This window comes from Symphalangus syndactylus, chromosome X, assembly GCF_028878055.3.
Source record: "Symphalangus syndactylus isolate Jambi chromosome X, NHGRI_mSymSyn1-v2.1_pri, whole genome shotgun sequence".
Lineage (NCBI taxonomy): Eukaryota > Metazoa > Chordata > Mammalia > Primates > Hylobatidae > Symphalangus > Symphalangus syndactylus.
Window position 1 is genome coordinate 32,273,281 of NC_072447.2, and position 18,848 is coordinate 32,292,128.

General features: G+C 40.2%; 1 protein-coding gene across 3 annotated transcripts in view; it reads right to left on the reverse strand.

Annotated features, from left to right (window-relative positions):
* Window positions 1-18,848, reverse strand: part of BEND2 (BEN domain containing 2) — a 61,747-nt gene that overhangs the window by 13,697 nt on the left and 29,202 nt on the right. Inside the window, exons 6-11 of one of the 3 annotated variants that reach the window (XM_055268921.2) lie at window positions 16,983-17,078; window positions 16,526-16,672; window positions 15,056-15,160; window positions 13,372-13,497; window positions 12,290-12,397; window positions 1,781-1,921 (exon numbers count right to left, since the gene is read on the reverse strand). In XM_055268921.2, the coding sequence (XP_055124896.1) occupies window positions 1,781-1,921; window positions 12,290-12,397; window positions 13,372-13,497; window positions 15,056-15,160; window positions 16,526-16,672; window positions 16,983-17,078 (723 nt within the window). The remainder of the gene's footprint in view (window positions 1-1,780; window positions 1,922-12,289; window positions 12,398-13,371; window positions 13,498-15,055; window positions 15,161-16,525; window positions 16,673-16,982; window positions 17,079-18,848) is intronic. The other 2 variants (XM_055268922.2, XM_055268923.2) reach the window with 2 other exon arrangements.

Genomic DNA, 18,848 nt, shown 5'->3' on the forward strand with positions numbered 1-18,848 from the left:
ATCCTCACAATTCTATGAAGTAGACACTATTATTTTTGTCACTTCACAACTGAAGAAACTAGTATTTAGGTTAGGAAAGTGGCTGAAGGTCATAAGGTTAGTAAGACACAGAGCTGGGATTTGAAATCAAGCAGGCAGACATGAGAGCTCATGCCCTCAACCATTAGGCTTTACTGCCTCACATGCTGTGGATACACCAGAAGTCAAGTGATTAATTCTCTATCATTTATTTTTGTTTGTTTGCTTCCAATTTTTCCAAATGATTCTGTAAAGGACATTCTTGTACCAAAATTTTTATGTAATTTTTTATTATACTTTCAGATAAAGTGAGATTACAGTCAACTGCCATAAATATTTTTATGGATTTTTCTACAAACTATCTTTCAGAAAGTTTGCTCCAATGTATACTTCTAACAATGTATCAGAGTGCCCATTTTAGTACAGAAAATCAACTTTTGTTTCTGTTTTTTTTTGGCTGGAGTACATTGGCATGATCATGGCTCACTATAGCCTCAACCTTCTGGGCTGCTCAAGTGATCCTCCTACCTCAGCCTCCCAAGTAGCTGGGATTACAGGCACATGCCACCATGCCTGGCTAATTTTTTGTATTTTTTGTAGAGATGGGGTTTTGCTGTGTTGCCCACACTGGTCTTAAACTCCTGGGCTCAAGCGATTTTCCCACCTCAGCCTCCCAGATTGCTGGGATTAACAAGCCTGAGCCACCATGCCCAGCCGAGACCACAATTTTTGAAATTTCTTCTAGTTTGAGTAATAAAATAGTTTAAAGGAATAAGCTCTCCTCTAGGAAGGCAGTCAACAAACTGCAGTCCACTGGCCTATCCCCCCACCGATGTGTGTGAAAGGTGTGCTGGCCGTGGCCACACCTATTCATTCCTCTATGGGCTGAGGCTGCTCTTATCTTACAACAGCAAAGGTGGGTATTTGTGACAGACAATACTATCTAGCCCTTCACAGAAAAGGTTTCCTGACCCCTGTTCTAGGATATTAATAAGAGATAAGCTGCTTAGAAGTTGAGACAAAAATGAACTGACTATAAAATATTTGGAAGGCTTACCCTTAGAAGCCACAGAGCTTGGGGTCCCCTCATCTCTGCCACTGTGGCTTGGCAGGCAGTACAGTGAACTGGTAAGAAACATGAGCTTTAGGCCAGTTACAGTGGCTCATGCCTGTAATCCTAGCAGTTTGGGAGGCAGAGGCAGATGGATCACTTGAGGCTAGGAGTTTGAGAACAGCCTGGCCAAAATGGCCAAACCCCATCTCTACTAAAAATACAAAAACTAGCTGGGCGTGGTGGTGTGTGCTTGTAATTCCAGCTACTTGGGGGGCTAAGGCAGAAGAATCGCTTGAACCTGGGAGGTGGAGGTTGCAGAGAGCCAAGATCATGCCACTGCACTCCAGCCTGGGCAATAGAGCAAGACTCCACCTCAAAAAGAAAAAAGACACATGAGTTTTAAAGTCAGAGAAAGCTGGGGCAGAGCTCAAGTCCTACTCACCAGCTCTGTGACCTTGGGGATAGGGATAATAAAAGTGCCAACACCATGGAGTCATTATGGGTATAAGTGGAGAAGAGGCATGTTAATTGTTTAGCACAGTGCCTTGCAACTAATATGCACTCAATAAACATTAGTCATGGTTCTGAATATCACCTAAAACCTGTCCTCAAAATAGGAAACACACAGCTTTCACTGTCTTGCATCAAGGAAGTGGAAGAATGCAGCTCAAATAGTGCCACTTATAATGTGTGTTATTTCAAACTCACCATACTTGGGAGGGATACAGACAGACGATGAGGAAGAATCCTGGCCACTGTCACTGTCCAATAAAGTTGAGCAATTCATTGTGTTGAGGCTGTTTTCCGTTGTGGTGTCTACTTTTACCAAAATATTCAGAGGAAACAGTGCTGAAAGAAAAGAACTCTCAACTGACAATTCTATATCCAGCAAAACTGTTTTTCAGGTACAGAGGGGAAATACACTCTCAGACAAAAGAAAACTAAAAAGACTTGTTGCCAGAAGACCTACTCTTTTTTTTTCTTTCTTCCTTTTTTTTTTTTTTTTAAGACTATGTTGCCCAGGCTGGAGTGCAATGGCATGATCTTGGCTTACTACAACCTCTGCCCACTGGGTTCAAGCAATTCTCATGCCTTAGCCTTCCGAGTAGCTGGAATTACAGGCACCCACCACCACACCTGGCTAATTTTTGTATTTTTAATAGACATGGGTTTTTGCCATGTTGGCCAGGCTGGTCATGAACTCCTGACCTCAAGTGATCTGCCTGCCTCAGCCTCCCAAAGTGCTGGAGACCTACTCTTAAAGAATGGCTGAAAGAAGATCTTCAAACAGAAAGGTTATGATGATAGAAGGAACAGTGGCACATCAGAAAGGAAGAAAGAATAGAAAGATGCATGTGGAGAAATGGAACAGCCACACTGGAAAACAATTACTACATTTGTAATTACAATTACTATTATTGTAATTATTATTATAATTTAAAATGTGGTCATTAATTGCAGGCTTTTTTTTAGGGTTAAGCACCTAAGAGTGAAATTGCTGGAAATTTCACTCTTAGGTATTTATCCCAGAGAAATAAGAGCTCATATTGACACGAAAACCTTCACATGAGTATCCTCAGCAGCTTTATTTGTGATAGCCAAAACCTGAAAACAATCCAAGTGTCCTTCAATAGGTGAATGGTTAAAGAAACCGTGGTAAATCCATACCACGGAATACTATTCAGCAATACAAATGAAGAAGAGAAAGAGCAGAAAGACAGGCGATACAAAACCATCATGAGTTCTCTAAATCATATGGAATGACTGAAACAAAAGTGAAAACACCATCTGATACCTATAACAATGATATTTAAAGGTGGGGAGAAAAAAGAAACCTAAGTGGAATTAAAGTTTCAACACTTCATTCCAAGTGGTAAAATGCTGATTCCAACAGGCAGTGATAAGTCACATACGTATACAGTAACACTCAGAGCAACCACTAGGAAAACTGCACAAATCAATATACTCAAAAACAAACAAATCAAGATGGAATACTTAAAATGTTCATGTAACTCACAGGAAGGCACGAAAAAGAAAAGGAGAATGAGAAACAGAAAATAGACAGAAAAATAATAAAATGGAAGACTTAAACCCTGTATCAATAATTACGTTAAATGTAAATGATCTAAACATACCAATTAAGTGGCAGCAATTGACCAAGTAGATAAAAAACAAGACCCTTGATTGCCAGGTAGTGTAAATGAAAAGAAAAACAAGACCCAACTATATGCTCTTTATTAGAAACTCTACAAATTCAGTAACATAAGTAGGTTAAAAGTAAAAGAATGAAAAATATATACCATGTGATCATGTGATATGGTTTGGATTTGTATCCCTGCCTAAACTTCATGTCAAATTGGAGGAGGGGCCTGGTGGGAGGTGACTGGATAATGTGTGCAGATTTCCCCCTTGCTGGTCTCATGAGAGTGAGTGAGTTCTCACGAGATCTGATGGTTTAAAAGTGTGTCGCACTTCCCCCTTTGGTCTCTCCTGCCACCATGTGAAGAAGGTGCTTGCTTCCCCTTCACCTTCTGCCATGACTTTAAGTTTCCTGAGATCTCCCAGTCATGCTTCCTGTTAAGGCTGTGGAACTCTGAGTCAATTAAACATCTTTTCTTCATAAATTTCCCAGCCTCAGGTACGTCTTTATAGCAGTATGAAAATGGACTAATGCACCATGCAAATATTAATCCAAAAAAAAAGAAAGCAGAGTGGCTATATTGATATCAGATAAAATAAACAGACTTCAGAGCAAAGAAAGTTACCAGAGACAAATAAGAACACTACATAACAATAAAAGGGTTAACCCCCAGGAAAATATAATGATCCTCAATATGTTCACACCAATCAAAAGTGTCTAAAAATATATAAAGCAAAAACTGAAAGAGTAGAAAGGCAAAATAGACGAACCCACAATTATATTGAGGACCTCAATACCCACCTCTCAGCAACTGACAGAACAACCTTACAGAGGCGGGGCACGGGGGGCTCATGCCTGTAATCCCAGCACTTTGGGAGGCTGAGATGGGCAGATCACCTGGAGGTCAGGAATTAGAGACCAGCCTGGCCAACATGGTGAAATCCCGTCTCTACTAAAAATACAAAAATTAGCCAGGCGTGGTAGCACACGCCTATAGTTCCAGCTACTCAGGAGGCTGAGGCCCAAGAATCACTTGAACCCAGGAGGCAGGGGTTGCAGTGAGCCAAGATCACACCACTGCACTCCAGCCTGGGTGACAGAGCGAGACTCTGTCTCAAAAAAAAAAAAAAAAAAAAAAAAGAACAACCAGACAGAACAACAGCAAGGACAGAGAAGACCTGAGTAACACACAACCAACCAACATGATTTTCATTATAGAACATTCCATCTAATAAAAGCAGAATACACATTTTTTTTTCAAATGCCTATAGACCATTCACGAAGACAGACCACATCCTGAGCCAAAGGAAAAAACCTCAATAAATATAAAAGAATTGACATCATATAGAGTATATTTTCAGACCACAGTGGAACCAAACTAGAAATCAATAAGAGACAAGAGAAAAATCTATAAACACTTGGAAATTAAACAGCAAACTCCTAAATAATCCACATGTCAAAAAGAAGTCTCCAAGGAAATTTTAAAATACACAGGACGCAGCTTGGGAGCAAGATGGCTAAATAGAAGCCTCCACTGATTGTTCTCAAGAACACCAAATTTAACAACTGTCTACACAAAAAAGCACCTTAATAAGAAATCCAAAATCAGCTTAGGTCCCAGCTCGGCCACAGTGGGGTAGGGTACCAAGTGGGCTCTTGGGGTCCCTGATTCCAGGCCTTGGCTCTTAGATGGCATTTCTGGGCCTGCCCTGGGCCAGAGGGGAGCCCACTGCCCTGAAGAGTGAGTCCCAGGCCTGGCAGCATTCACCGTAAGCTGAGTGAAGAGCAGCGGTGGCCTGGCGGTACCCCTTGCGGGCCTGTGGCAGTGGTGGCCACAAGGAGAGACTTCTCTGCTTATAGAAACGGGAGGGAAGAGTGGGAAGGACTTTGTCTTGTGGCTTGGGTGCCAGCTCAGCCACAGTAGAACAGAGCACCAGGTAGATTCTGAGGTCTCCAGCTCCAGGCCCTGGTTTCTGATTGGCATCTCTGGACCTGCCCAGGGCTGGGGAGAACTCACTGCACTGAAGGGAAGGACACAAGCCTGGCTGGCTTCACCACCTACTGATTGTAGAGGCTGAAGGCCTTGAGCAAGCACACGCTATAGCCAGGTAGTGGTTACAGTGAGCCTTGGGCAAGACTCAGGGTTCTGCTGGCTTCAGGTCTGACCCAGCACAGTCGCAGTGTTGGTGGCCACAGGGGTGTTTGTGTCACCCCTCCCCCAGCTCCAGGCAGCTCACCACAGAGAGAGACTCCTTTGTTTGGGAGAACGTAAGGGAAGAGGCCAGGTGCAGTGGCTCATTCCTGTAATCCCAGCACTTTGGGAGGCTGAGGCGGGCAGATCACCTAAGGTCAGGAGTTCGAGACCAGCCTGGCCAACATGGTGAAACCCCATCTCTACTAAAAATACAAAAATTAGCCGGGCATGGTGATGCACACCTGTAATCTCAGCTACTTGGGAGGCTGAGGCAGGAGAATCGCTTGAGCCCGGGAGGTGGAGATTGCAGTGAGCTGAGATCACACCACTGCATTCCAGCCTGGGCAACAGAGTGAGACTCCATCTCAAAAAAAGAACAAGAGTCTCTGCCTGGTAATCCAGAGAATTCTTCTGGATCTTAACCAAGATCACCAAGGCGGCACCTCTACAAGTCTTCAAGAGCCACTGCATTACTGGGCTTGGGGTATACCCTGGTGCAGATATGGCTTCAGTGACCAAAAACTTAGATCACAACATCCAAGTCCCTTCAAATACCTGGAAAGCCTTTCCAAGAAGGATGGCACAAGTAAGCCCAGACAGCAAAGACAACAATAAATATCTAACTCTTCAATGCCCAGACAGACGAACATCAACAAGCATCTACTCCATCCAGGAAAACATGACCTCACCAAACGAATGAAATAAGGCACCAGGGACCAATCCCAGAGAAACAGAGATATCTGACCTTTCCAACACCGATTTCAAAATAGTTGTTTTGAGGAAACTCAAAGAAATTCAAGATAGCACAAAGAAGGAATTCATAATTCTATCAGATAAATTTAACAAAGAGATTGAAATAAAAAGTATCAAGCAGAAATTCTGGAGTTGAAAAATGCGGTTGACATACTGAAGAATGCATCAGGGTCTCTTAATAGCAGAACTGATAAAGCAGAAGAAAGAATTAGTGAGCTTGAAGACAAGCTATTTGAAAATACAAAAAAGACAAAAAAAAGAATGAAGCATGTCTACAAGATCTAGAAAACAGCCTCAAAAAGGCAAACCTAAGAGTTATTGGCCTTAAAGAGGACATCAAGAGAAAGATGGGGTAGAAAGTGTATTCAAAAAGATTGGCTGGGCGCAGTGGCTCATGCCTGCAATCCTAACACTTTGGGAGGCCAGGGCAGGCAGACTGCCTGAGCTCAGGAGTTCAAGACCAGCCTGGGCAACATGACAAAACCCCGTTTCTACTAAAAATACAAAAAATTAGCCGGGCATGGTGGCACGTGCCTATAATCCCAACTACTTAGGAGGCTGAGGCATGAGAATCACTTGAACCCAGGAGGTGGAGGTTGCAGTGAGCTGAGATCACGCCACTGCACTCCAGCCTAGGTGACACAGCAAGACTCTGTCTCAAAAATAATAATAATAATAACAGACAACTTTCCAAACTTAGAGAAAGAATATCCAAGTACAAGGTTATAGAACACCAAGCAGATTTCACCTGAAGAAGACTACCTCAAGACATTTAATAATCAAACTCTCAAAGGGCAAGGATTACAAAAGGATCCTAAAAGCAGTAAGAGAAAAGAAACAAACAACATACAAAGACCTCCAATACGACGGGCAGCAGACTTTTCAGTGGAAATCTTACAGGCCAGGAGAGAGTTCCATGACATATTTAAAGTGCTGAAGGAAAAAAATTTTATCCTAGAATAGCATATCTGGTGAAAATATCCTTCAAACATGAAGGAGAAATAAAGACTTTCCCAGACAAACAAAAGCTGACAGATTTCATCAACACCAGGCCTATCCTGTAAGAAATGCTAAAGAGAGTTCTTCAATCTGAAAGAAAAAGACATTAATTACCAATAATAAATCATCTGAAGGTATAAAACTTATTGGCAATAACAACACACAGAGTATTATAACACTGTCATTGTGCTGTGTAAAATACTCTTAAGTAGAAAGACTAAATGATGACCCAATCAAAAATAATAACTACAACAACTTTTCATGACATAGACAGTACAGGCAGGGTGCAGTGGTTGACACCTGTAATCCCAGCACTTTGGGAGGCCGAGGCGGGCAGATCACCTGAGGTCAGGAGTTTGAGACCAGCCTGGCCAACATGGTGAAACCCTGACTCTACTAAAAATACAAAAAGTAGCCAGGCATGGTGGCGGGTGCCAGTAATCCCTGCTACTCAGGAGGCTGGGGCAGGAGAATTGCTTGAACCCAGGAGGCAGAGGTTGCAGTGAGCCGAGATCGTGCCATTGCACTCCACCCTGGGTGAAAAGAGGGAAACTCAGTCGGAAATAAATAAATAAATAAAATAAAAAATTCAAAAAGACATAGTACAATAAGACATAAAGAGAAAACAAAAAGTTAAAAAGGGAAATTAAGTTAAAGTGTAGAGTTTTCATTAGTTTTCTTTTTGCTTGTTGGTTGGTTTGTGCAATCAGTGTTAAGTTGTCATTAGTTTATGATAATGGGTTATAAGACAGTATTTGCAAACCTTATGGTAACCTCAAAGCAAACAACATACAATAGGGCTGGGCATGGTGGTCTATGCCTGTAATTCCAGCACTTTGGGAGGCCGAGGTGGGAGGATCACTTGAGCCTAGGAGTTCAAGAAAAGTTCAGCCTGGGAAACATGGCAAAACCCTATCACTACAAGAAATACAAAAAGTTATCTGGGTATGGGGGCACGTGCCTGCAGTCCAAGCTACTTTGGAGGCTGAGGTGGGAAGATCACTTGAGCCTGGGGAGTCAAGGGTACAGTGAGCCAAGATCGTACCACTGCACTCCCACCTGGGCAACAGAGCAAGACCCTGTCTGGAAAAAAAAAAAAGATACAATGGACACACAAAAAATAAAACAAGAAATTAAATCATACCACCAGAAAAAATTACCTTCACTAAAAGGAAGACAGGAAGGAAGGAAGGAAAGAAGGAAGGAAGAGAAGACCGAAAAACAACCAGAGAACAAATAATAAAATGGCAGGAAAAAGTCCCAACTTACCAATAAAAAAAATTGAATGTAAATGGACTAAACTCTCCAATCAAAAGATAGAGTGGCTGAATGGATAAAAAAGCAAGAAACAATGATCTGTTGTGTACAAGAAGCACACTTCACCTGTAAAGATACGCTGAAAATAAAGGGATGGAAAAAGATACTCCATGCCAATGGAAACCAAAAAAGAGTAGGAGTAGCTGTACTTATATCAAACAAAATAGATTTCAAGACAAAAAAACTGCAAGAAGAGACAAAGGAGACCATTACATAATGATTAAGGGGTCAATTCAGCAAAAGGATATAACAATTGTAAATCTCTATGCACTCAACACTGGTGTACCCACATATATAAAGCAAATATTATTAGAGCTAAAGAGAGAGATAGGCCACAATACTAATAGCCAGAGACTTCAACACCTCACTTTCAGCATTGGACAGATCATTCAGACAGAATATTAACAAAGAAAGATCAGATTTAATCTGTACTATAGACCAAATGGATCTAATAGATACGAACATTTCACAGATATATTAAATGTATATTCTGCAGCTGTTCTGCAAATACCTATTAATATTTCTCCTCAGCACATGAATCATTCTCAAGGATTGACCATATGTTAAGTCACAAAATAAGTCTGAAAATATTGAAAAGAATTGAAAATTATTCAATTTCAAGCATCTTCTCTGACTACAATGGAATAAAGCCAGAAATTAGTAATGAGGAATTTGGGAAACTATACATGAAAATTAAATAATATGTTCTTAAATGATCAGTGCGCAATGGTAAATGAATGGTCAATGAAGAAATTAAGAGGGAAATTGAGAAAAAAATCTTGAAACAAATGGTAATGGAAACACAACATACCAAAACTTATGGGATAGAGCAAAAGCAGTAGTAAGAGAGAAATTTACAGCTATAAGTGCCTACATCAAAAAAGAAGAAAAACTTCCAATAAATAACCTAATGATGTATCTTAAAGAACTAGGGAAGGAAGAGCAAACCATACCCAGAATTAGTAGAAGAAAATAATAATAAAGATCAGAGCAGAAGCAAAAGAATTTAAAATGAAGAAAGCAATATAAAAGACGAAATGAAAGAAAAGGTTGCTTTTCTGAAAAGACAGATAAAATTGGCAAACCTTTAAGCCAGACTAACTAAGAAAAAGAGACAGTGATGATGAGCATTTTTTCATGTGTCTGTTGGTTGTGCACATGTACCCTAGAACTTAAAGTATAATAAAAAAAAGAAAAAGAAAAAGAGACAAAATCCAAATAAATAAAACCAGAGATTAAAAAGGAGACATTACAATTGATACCGCAGAAATTCAAAGGGATCATTAGTGGCTACCATGAGCAACTGCATGCCAACAAACTGGAAAATCTAGAGGAAATGTATAAACTCCTAGACACATAACACCTACCAAGTTTGAACCATGAAGGAATCCAAAACCTGAACAGATAAATAACAAGTAATGAGATTGAAGCCATAATAGAATTCTCCCAGTAAAGAAAAGCTCAAGACCCAACGGCTTCACTGCTGAATTCTACCAAATATTTAAAGAATTAATAGCAATCCTACTCAAACTATTCCCAAAAATAGAAGAGGAAGGAATACTTCAAAATTCATTATACAAGGTCAGTATTACCCTGATACCAAAGCTAGACAAAGACACATCAAAAAAAGAAAACCACAGGCCAATATCTCTGATAAATACTGATGCAAAAACCCTCAACAAAATACTAGGAAACAGAATTCAACAATACATTAAAAAGATCAGCCGGGTGCAGTGGCTCACACCTGTAATCCCAGCACTTTGGGAGGCCGAGGCGGGTGGATTACGAAGTCAGGAGTTCGAGACCAGCCTGGCCAGCATGGTGAAACCCCTTCTCTACTAAAAATACAGAAAATTGGCCAGGCATGGTGGCGCATGCCTGTAGTCCCAGCTACTCAGGAGGCTGAGGTAGAAGAATTACCTGAACCCGGCAGGCAGAGGTTGCAGTGGGCCAAGATTGTGACACCGCACTCCAGCCTGGGCGACAGAAAGAGACTCCATCTCAAAAAAAAAAAAAAAAAAAAAAAAATCATTCATGGATGGCCATGGGGTCTCATGCCTGCAATCCTAGTACTTTGGGAGGCCGAGGCGGGAAGACTGCTTGAGCCCAGGAGATTGAGACTAGCCTGGGCAATATAGCAAGACTTTGTCTCTACAAAAAAAATTTAAAAATTAGTCAGGCATGGTTGTCCATCCCTGTAGTCCCAGCTACTTGGGAGGCTGAGTTGGGAGGACCATTTGAGCCTGAGGGGGTCGAGGCAGCAGTGAGCCATGATCATGCCACTGCACTACAGTCTGAGTGACAGAGACTGTCTCAAAATGATCATTCATCATGACCAAGTGGGATTTACCCCAGGGATTCAAGGATAGTTCAACATACACAAATCAATCAATGTGATACGTCATATGAACAGAATGAAGGACAAAAATTGTATGATCATTTCAATTAAGTAACTCTCAAAATGTAAGCATAAAAAAAGCAAACATTACTATAAGACAAGAATAGATATTTCAAAGAAGAGGACATGCAGATAGAAAATTAGCACATGAAGAGCCATACATCATTTCGAAAGGCCAATGCATATTAAACCCTCAATGAAATATTACCATATACCTATCAGAATGGCTAAGCGGTGGGCAGATCATGAGGTCAGGAGATCGAGACCAACCTGGCTAACATGGTGAAACCCCGTCTCTACTAAAAAAAATACAAAAAATTAGCCGAGCATGGTGGCACATGCCTGTAGTCCCAGCTACTCGGGAGGCTGAGGCAGGAGAATCACTTGAACCCAGGAGACAGAGGTTGCAGTGAGCCAAGATTGCACCACTGCACTCCAGCCTGGGTGACAGACCAAGACTCCATCTCAAAAAAAAAAAAGCGAACATACCAAATGCTGGTAAGAATGCAGAGAAACTGAATCACTCATACACTGCTGATGGGAATGTAAAATGGCACAGCCACTCTGGAAATAGTTGACGGTTTCTTATAAAACTATACATGCAATTAATATACCACCCAGCAGTTAATTGCACTCTTCGGCATTTATCACAGAAAAATGAAAAACGTTATGTTCACACAAAAACCTGTAGTCTGGTTGTCATAGCTGCTTTACTTGTAATAGCCAAAAACAACAATCTAGATGTTCTTCAGTGGGTGACAAACCATGATAAATCGATACCATGAAATAGTACTCAGCAATAAACAGGAAGGAATTTCTGATATACACAAAAACTTGTATGGATCTCCAGGGAATTATGCTATGTGGAAAAAAAGCAATCTCAAAAGGTTAAATGGTGTATCAGTCCATTTATCAGTCCAATGGTATATCAGTCCATTCTTACAATGACAAAATTATAAAAAGGGAGAACATACTAGTAGTTGTATGGGATAGAGATGAGGCCAGGGAGGGAATGACATGAAGGAGTAGATATGGTTATAAAAAGTCAGTAAGAGAGCTCCTGGAAGTCATGGGACAGTCTGTATCATGACTAGATACAGTTAGGTTTATTTATGACTGAACGTAGATGTCATAAAATTCCAGACAACTGAATATACTCTCTCTCTCTCTCTCTCTCTCTCTCACACACACACACACACACACACACAGTCACACAAATGAATACATGAAAAGCAGAGGACATCTGAATAGATCTGGTGATTGCGTCAATGTCAAAATCCTAGTTGTGATATTTTACTATATTTTTGTAAAATAGTACTAGTGGGGGAAACTGGGTAAAGGTACACAAGATCTCTCTGGATTCTTTCAATCTAGATTAAAGAGTGCTACTTGTAACATATATCATTTCAAACTCACCAAAATTGGGAGTGAGGCAGGCAGATGCTGAAGCATCATCTTGGTCACAGTTATTTTTCATTACAGTTGAGTAACTCATTGTCCCAGAACTCATTTGTGGGCCAGATTCTGTTTTGAACAACATTTCAATATGTAAAACATTTTGTAGTGCTGAAAGACAAGAAATCTCCACCATGTTTTTTATATCAGGTGAAACTATCCTTCAGGAATAAAAGAAAAATAAAGACATTCTCAGACAAAGAAAAACTTTAAAAAGCGGTCACTGGCTGACTTACCCTTAAAGAACAACTAAAGGAGATCTTCAAACTGAAAGGATATGATGAAGGAAGGAATCCTGCAGCATCAGGAACGAAGAAAGAACAACAGAAAGAGCAGAAATATGGGCGTGGAGAAACTAGGTCACTCACACGTTGCTGGTGGGGGTAGAAAATGGTACAGACACTCTGGAAAACAACTTGGCAGTATTTTATAAAACTAAACATACCATTACCATAGCACCCAGCAACAGCACTCTTGGGCAGTATCTCAGAGAAATGAAAACTTGTGTTCACACAAAACCTATATGGTATATGAGTGTTCATAGCAGCTTTACTTCTAATAGCCAAAACCAGGAAACAACCTAGATGTCTTTCAATGCCTGAAAAGATAAACAAACCATGGTACATCTACACCTTGGAATAGTACTCAGCAGTAAAAAAGAAGGAACCATTTGGAGGCTTGCCTGTGGTAGAGGATACATGAACCTAAACATATGATAAAAATTGAACTAAAACACACACATACACATGCACATAAATAAATACAAGTAAAACTGGGGATATCTCAATTAATATCTGTAGAAGGTATCACGTCAACATCCTGTTTGTAATAATTTCTTATAGTTTTGCAAGATGTTACTGTTGGGGAAAAGTGGTAACGGAAACACAGATTTCTCTGTATTATTTATTATAACTGCATGTGTAGCTAAATTTTTCTGAAAATAAAAACTATAATTGGAAAAAGCTACCAATATCTTGCACTATAGATGCTAATGAATCTAGATTAAATAGTGCTACATATAGCAAGTACCATTTCAAACTCACCAAAATTGCAAGGGACGCTGTGAAATAAAGAGGAAACATTCTGGTGACTGTTGTTTTCTAATAAAGGTCGGTAATTTGTTTTCGCAGACCTCTTTCCTGAGCTGGTTCGTGCTTTTCCCAATGTTTCTATAAATAAAATATTTCAAATATTGAAAGACAATAAATCTCAATCATGAATTCTATATCAAGCAAAAGTATCCTTCAAATATAGAGAAGATAAAGACATTCTCACATGAGGGAAAACTGAAGTATTTGTCACTAGCTGACAAACACTTAAAGAATGGCTAAAGGAAAATCATCAAACAGAAAAGAATGATGAAAAAGCAAATCTTGGGGCAGCAAAAAGGAAGAAAACACAATGAAAGCAGAAGAAATATGCATGTGGAGAAACCGGATCATTCATACATAATTGGCGAGAATGTAAAATGATACAGTCTCTCTGGAATACCACTTGGCAGTTTCTTATAACACTAAACATGCAATTACTATACAACCAAGCCTTTGCACTCTTGGACATTTATCCAAGAGAAATCAAAACTTATGTTTATACAAAAATCTGTACATCAGTGGTCATTGCAACTTTACTTGTAATAGCCAAAAACTAGAAACAGCCAAGATATCTTCCAATCGGTGAATGAATAAGCCAACTGTGAAACATCCATACCATGAAATAGTATCCACAATAAAAATTAAGGACCACTCATACATCCAGTCAGTCAGATGAATGTTCAGGGAATTATGTGCTGAGGTAGGTGTGGTTATACAAGAGCAAGATGGGCCGGGCGTAGTGGCTCACACCTGTAATCCAAGCACTTTAGGAGGCCAAGGCAGGTGGATCACTTGGTGCCAGGAGTTGGAGGCCAGCCTGGCCAACATGGTGAAACCCCATCTCTACAAAAACTCCAAAATTAAAAAAAAAAAAAAAACAGCCAGAGTTGGGTACAGTGGCTCATGCCTGTAATCCCAGCACTTTGGGAGGCTGAAGCGGGCACATCACTTGAGGCCAGGAATTCAAGACCAGCCTGCCCAACACAGTGAAACCCCGTTTCTACCAAAAAATACAAAAATTAGCTCGGCGTGGTGGCACATGCCTGTAATCCCACCTACTTGGGAGGCTGAGGCACGAGAATCGCTTGAACCCAGGAGGCAGAGGTTGCTGTGAGCCAAGATTGCGCCACTGCACTCCAGCCTGGGTGACAGACAGAGATTTTTGAGACTCTGTCTCACAAAAAAGAAAAGAAAAGAAAAAGAGTAAAATGAGACATCTTGGTAATCATGGAAATGTATATCTTGATCATGGCGATGGGAATCAAACCTACTCGTGACAAAACTAGGTAGAACTAAATGCACACTAACAAATTAATACAATTAAGTGGGAGATCTCAATAAGACGTGTGGATAATATCGATGTCAATATTCTGGTTGTGATGTTCTGTTACAGTTTTGCAAGATGTTATTGTTGGGAGGAATAGGTAAAGTGGAAGGGGTATTTCTCTGCATTATTTCTTACAACTACCTGTAAATCTTAAATGACCACAAAATTAAAAGTTTAGTTTAAAAAAACCTACCACTAGTTTTACATTAAGGATGTTGATGGATGTAGATTAGAGAGTGCTACTAATAACATGTATCATTTCAAACTCACCAAACTTGGGAGGAATGGAGAGCAATAAAGAGGCGTTACCTTGGCTATGGCTCCTTCCTGATGAAGTTGGGTAATTCACTGTCTGAGTATTGTTTTTTACGTTAGTTCCTGCTGTTTCTGGCATTTCTGTAACTCTTTCAAATACTGAAAGAAAAGAACTCTCAACTATGAATTTTATACTGGGTGAAATTGTCCCTCAGGAAAGAAGGGAAAATAAAAACATCCTCACAAAACGGAAAATTAAAGGAATTTGTCCCTCGCAGATTTACCCTTAAACAATGGCTATACGAAAACCTTCAAACAGAAAAGATACTACAAGAGAAGAAATCTTGGAGTATCAGGAAGGAAGAAAGAATGATGGAAAAATCAGAAATACAGATGTGGAGAAACTGGATCACTCATACACTGCTGTTGGAAATAAACAATAGTACAGCCTCTCTAGGAAACTGTTTGGCAGTTTCTTATAAAACTAAACATGCTAGTACCATAAGACTCAGCAACTGTTCTCTTGGCATTCATGACAGAGAAATGAAAACTTATATTTACCCAGTACACAGTACATGAATGTTCAAAGTAGCCTTACTTGTATTATCCAAAAATTGAAAGAAAAAACCAGATGTCCTTCAATAGGCGAATGGTTTAAAATAAAAAAAAAACTGTTCCTATCTGTACCATGGAAAGGAAGGAACTATTCATCAATAGAAAGAAAGAAACTACTGAGAAATGAAAACTTACATTTATACAAAAATGTGGACATGACGATTCATAGCAGCTTTACACCCAATAGACAAAAAATAAAAATAAAATAAAAACACAACCCACCAGACGTCCCTCAGCAGAATGGTTGAACAAAACATAGTATATCCAGATATGCAATACTATTCAGCAATAGGAATAAACTATTAATAGAAAAAACGACCTGGACGAGTCTCTAAGCTGAGTGAAAAAAAAATCCAATTCCAAATATGATTCCACTTATACAACAATTGAAAGAGATAAAATTATAGAGATAGAGAAGAGATCAGTGGAAGCCAGGTGTTAGGGATGGGTCATGGAGTGTTAGGGAAGGGTGACCTGAGAGAGTTGGTGTGTTTATCAAAGGTAACCCAACAGCGCCTCATGCTGATGGAAATGATCTCTACCTTGACTGTGGTGGTGGGCACACAAACCTACTGGTGGAATAAAGCTGCATAGTACTAAACACACACACACACACAAATAAATACAAGTAAAATGGGACATCTCTATAAGATCTGTGGCTTGTATAAATGTGAATATGCTGGTTGTAATATTTCTGTTGTATTTTTGCTAAATATAATTATTGGGGGAAATTAGGTAAAGGGTAGTCAGGATTTTTCTGTCTTATTTCTTTATACCTGTGTATGATTTCTGAACTACCTCAATATGAAAAGTTTAATTTGTAAAAAGCTATCACTAAGAATTAATATTAAGAATGTTGATGAATCTAGATGAGAGGGCTGCTTGTGATATCCATTATTTCAAACTCACCAAAATTAGAAGTGATGGGAAGATTTGAAAAGGCTGGATTTGGGGCACTCGTATTTCCCAATAAAGCTGGGTAACACACTGTCTGAGAGTTATTTTCCACATTGGTTTCTGTTGTTCCTGGCATTTCAATACGTATAATTTTCTCAGCTATTGAAAAAAAAAGAATGCTCAATCATAAATTCTACATGAGGTAAAACTATTCTTCTGGAAAAAAGGTAAAGACATTTCTCAAACAAAAGAAAACTAAAAAAATCTGTCCCTAGCCAACTTATCCATATAAAAGGTAAAAGGAAAATCTCCAGGCCTGGCGCAGTGGCTCATGCCTACAATCCCAATACTTTGGGAGGCAGAGACAAGTGGATTGCCTGAGCCCAGAAGTTCGAGACCAGCCTGGACAACATGAGACCCCACCTCTACAAAAAAAATTTAAAAATTAGCCAGGAGTGATAACAAGTACCTGTAGTCCTAGCTGAGTCAGGAGGCTGAGGGAGGGTCACCTGAGCCCGGGAGGTGGAGGCTGCAATGAGCCATGATTGCACCACTGCACTCCAGCCTGGATGACACAGTGAGACAAAAGAAAGAATGAAAGAACGAAAGAGAGAGAGGAAAGAAGGAAGGAAGGAAGGAAGGAAGGAAGGAAGGAAGGAAGGAAGGGAGGGAGGGAGGGAGGGAGGGAGGGAGGGGAGGGGAGGGGAGGGGAGGGGAGGGAAGGGAAGGGAGGGAGGGAGGGAAGAAAATGCTAAAACAGAAAGGGTATGATGAAAGAAATCCTGGAGCATCAGGAAGGAAGAAAGACTGATAGAAAGACCAGAAATATAGGCCGGTAGCAGTGGCTCCACCTGTAATCCCAACACTTTGGGAGGCCAAGGTGGGCGGATCCCCTGAAGTCAGGAGTTCAAGACCAGCCTAGCCAACATGGTGAAATCCCGTTTCTACCAAAAATACAAATATTCGCCGGGCGTGGTGGTGGGTGCCTGTAATCCCAGCTACTTAGAAGGCTGAGGCAAGAGAACTGCTTGAACCTGGGAGGTGGAGGTTGCAGTAAGCCGGGATCGCACCACTGCACTCCAGCCTGGATGACAGAGTGAGACTCTGTCTCAATTAAAAAAAAAAAAAAAAGGAAAGAAGAGAAAAAAGAAAGATAAGAAATATAAATATGGAGAAACTGGATCACCCATACATGTAAAGCCTTGCTGGAAAAATGTTTGGCAGTTTCTTATAAAACTAAACATGCTAGTACCATAAGACCCAGCAACTGTGCTCTTGACATTCATGACAGAGAAATGAAAACTTATATTTAATTATCCAAAAACCAGTATAGGAATGTTCAGAGCAGTTTAGTCCTAATACCAAAGAGTGGGGAGGGGGAAAATAATGGCCTTCAATTGGTAAATGGTTAAAAACAACTATTGTATATCCAAACCATGGAAGATTATCAGAAAAAAAAGAGGAACAACTGATACACACAACAACCTGTATAAGTCTTTAGGGAATCATACTGACTGAAAAAAAAAAAAAACCTACATGCCATAAGATTCCCTTTATATTACACTCTTAAAGTGACAAAATTATAGAGGCCAGTGTTTGTCAGGGGTTAGGGAACAGTCAATGGGGAAGAAAAGGGTGACCTGAGAGAGGTGGGGGTGGTTATCAAAGATGAGGCAGCCTGGTGGTGATGGAAATGTTCTATGTCTTGACTGTGGTGGTGAGAATCAAACCTATTCGTGGAAGAAATTTGCACAGAAAGAAATACAGATACACCCACAGATGATCATAAGTAAAACTGGGGATATCTCAGTTATATCTGTGTATTGTATCAATGTCAATATCCTGGTTGTGTTAATTTACTATAGTTTTGTAAGATGGTATTGCTGGGAGAAAAGGGTAAAGCATAAAGGGGATGATTTCTATTATTTCTTACAAATACATGTGAATCTAAAATTATTTCAAAATAAAAATGGCTGGGCGTGGTGGCTCACGCCTATAATCACAGCACTTTGGGAGGCCAAGGAGGGTGGATCACCTAAGGTCAGGAGTTAGAGACCAGCCTGGCCAACGTGGTAAAACCCCGTCTCTACTAAAAATACAAAAATTAGCCAGGCATGGTGGCATGCCCTATAGTTCCAGCTACTTGGGAGGCTGAGGCAGAAGAATCTCTTGAACCCAGGAGGCGGAGGTTGCAGTGAGCCGAGACCACACCACTGCACTCCAGCCTGGGTGACAGAGTGAGACTCCGTCTCAAAAAAAATAAAAGTTTAATTTTAAAAATGAGCTACTACTAGCTTGCATTAAGGATGTTGATCGATCCAGATTCAATAGTGTC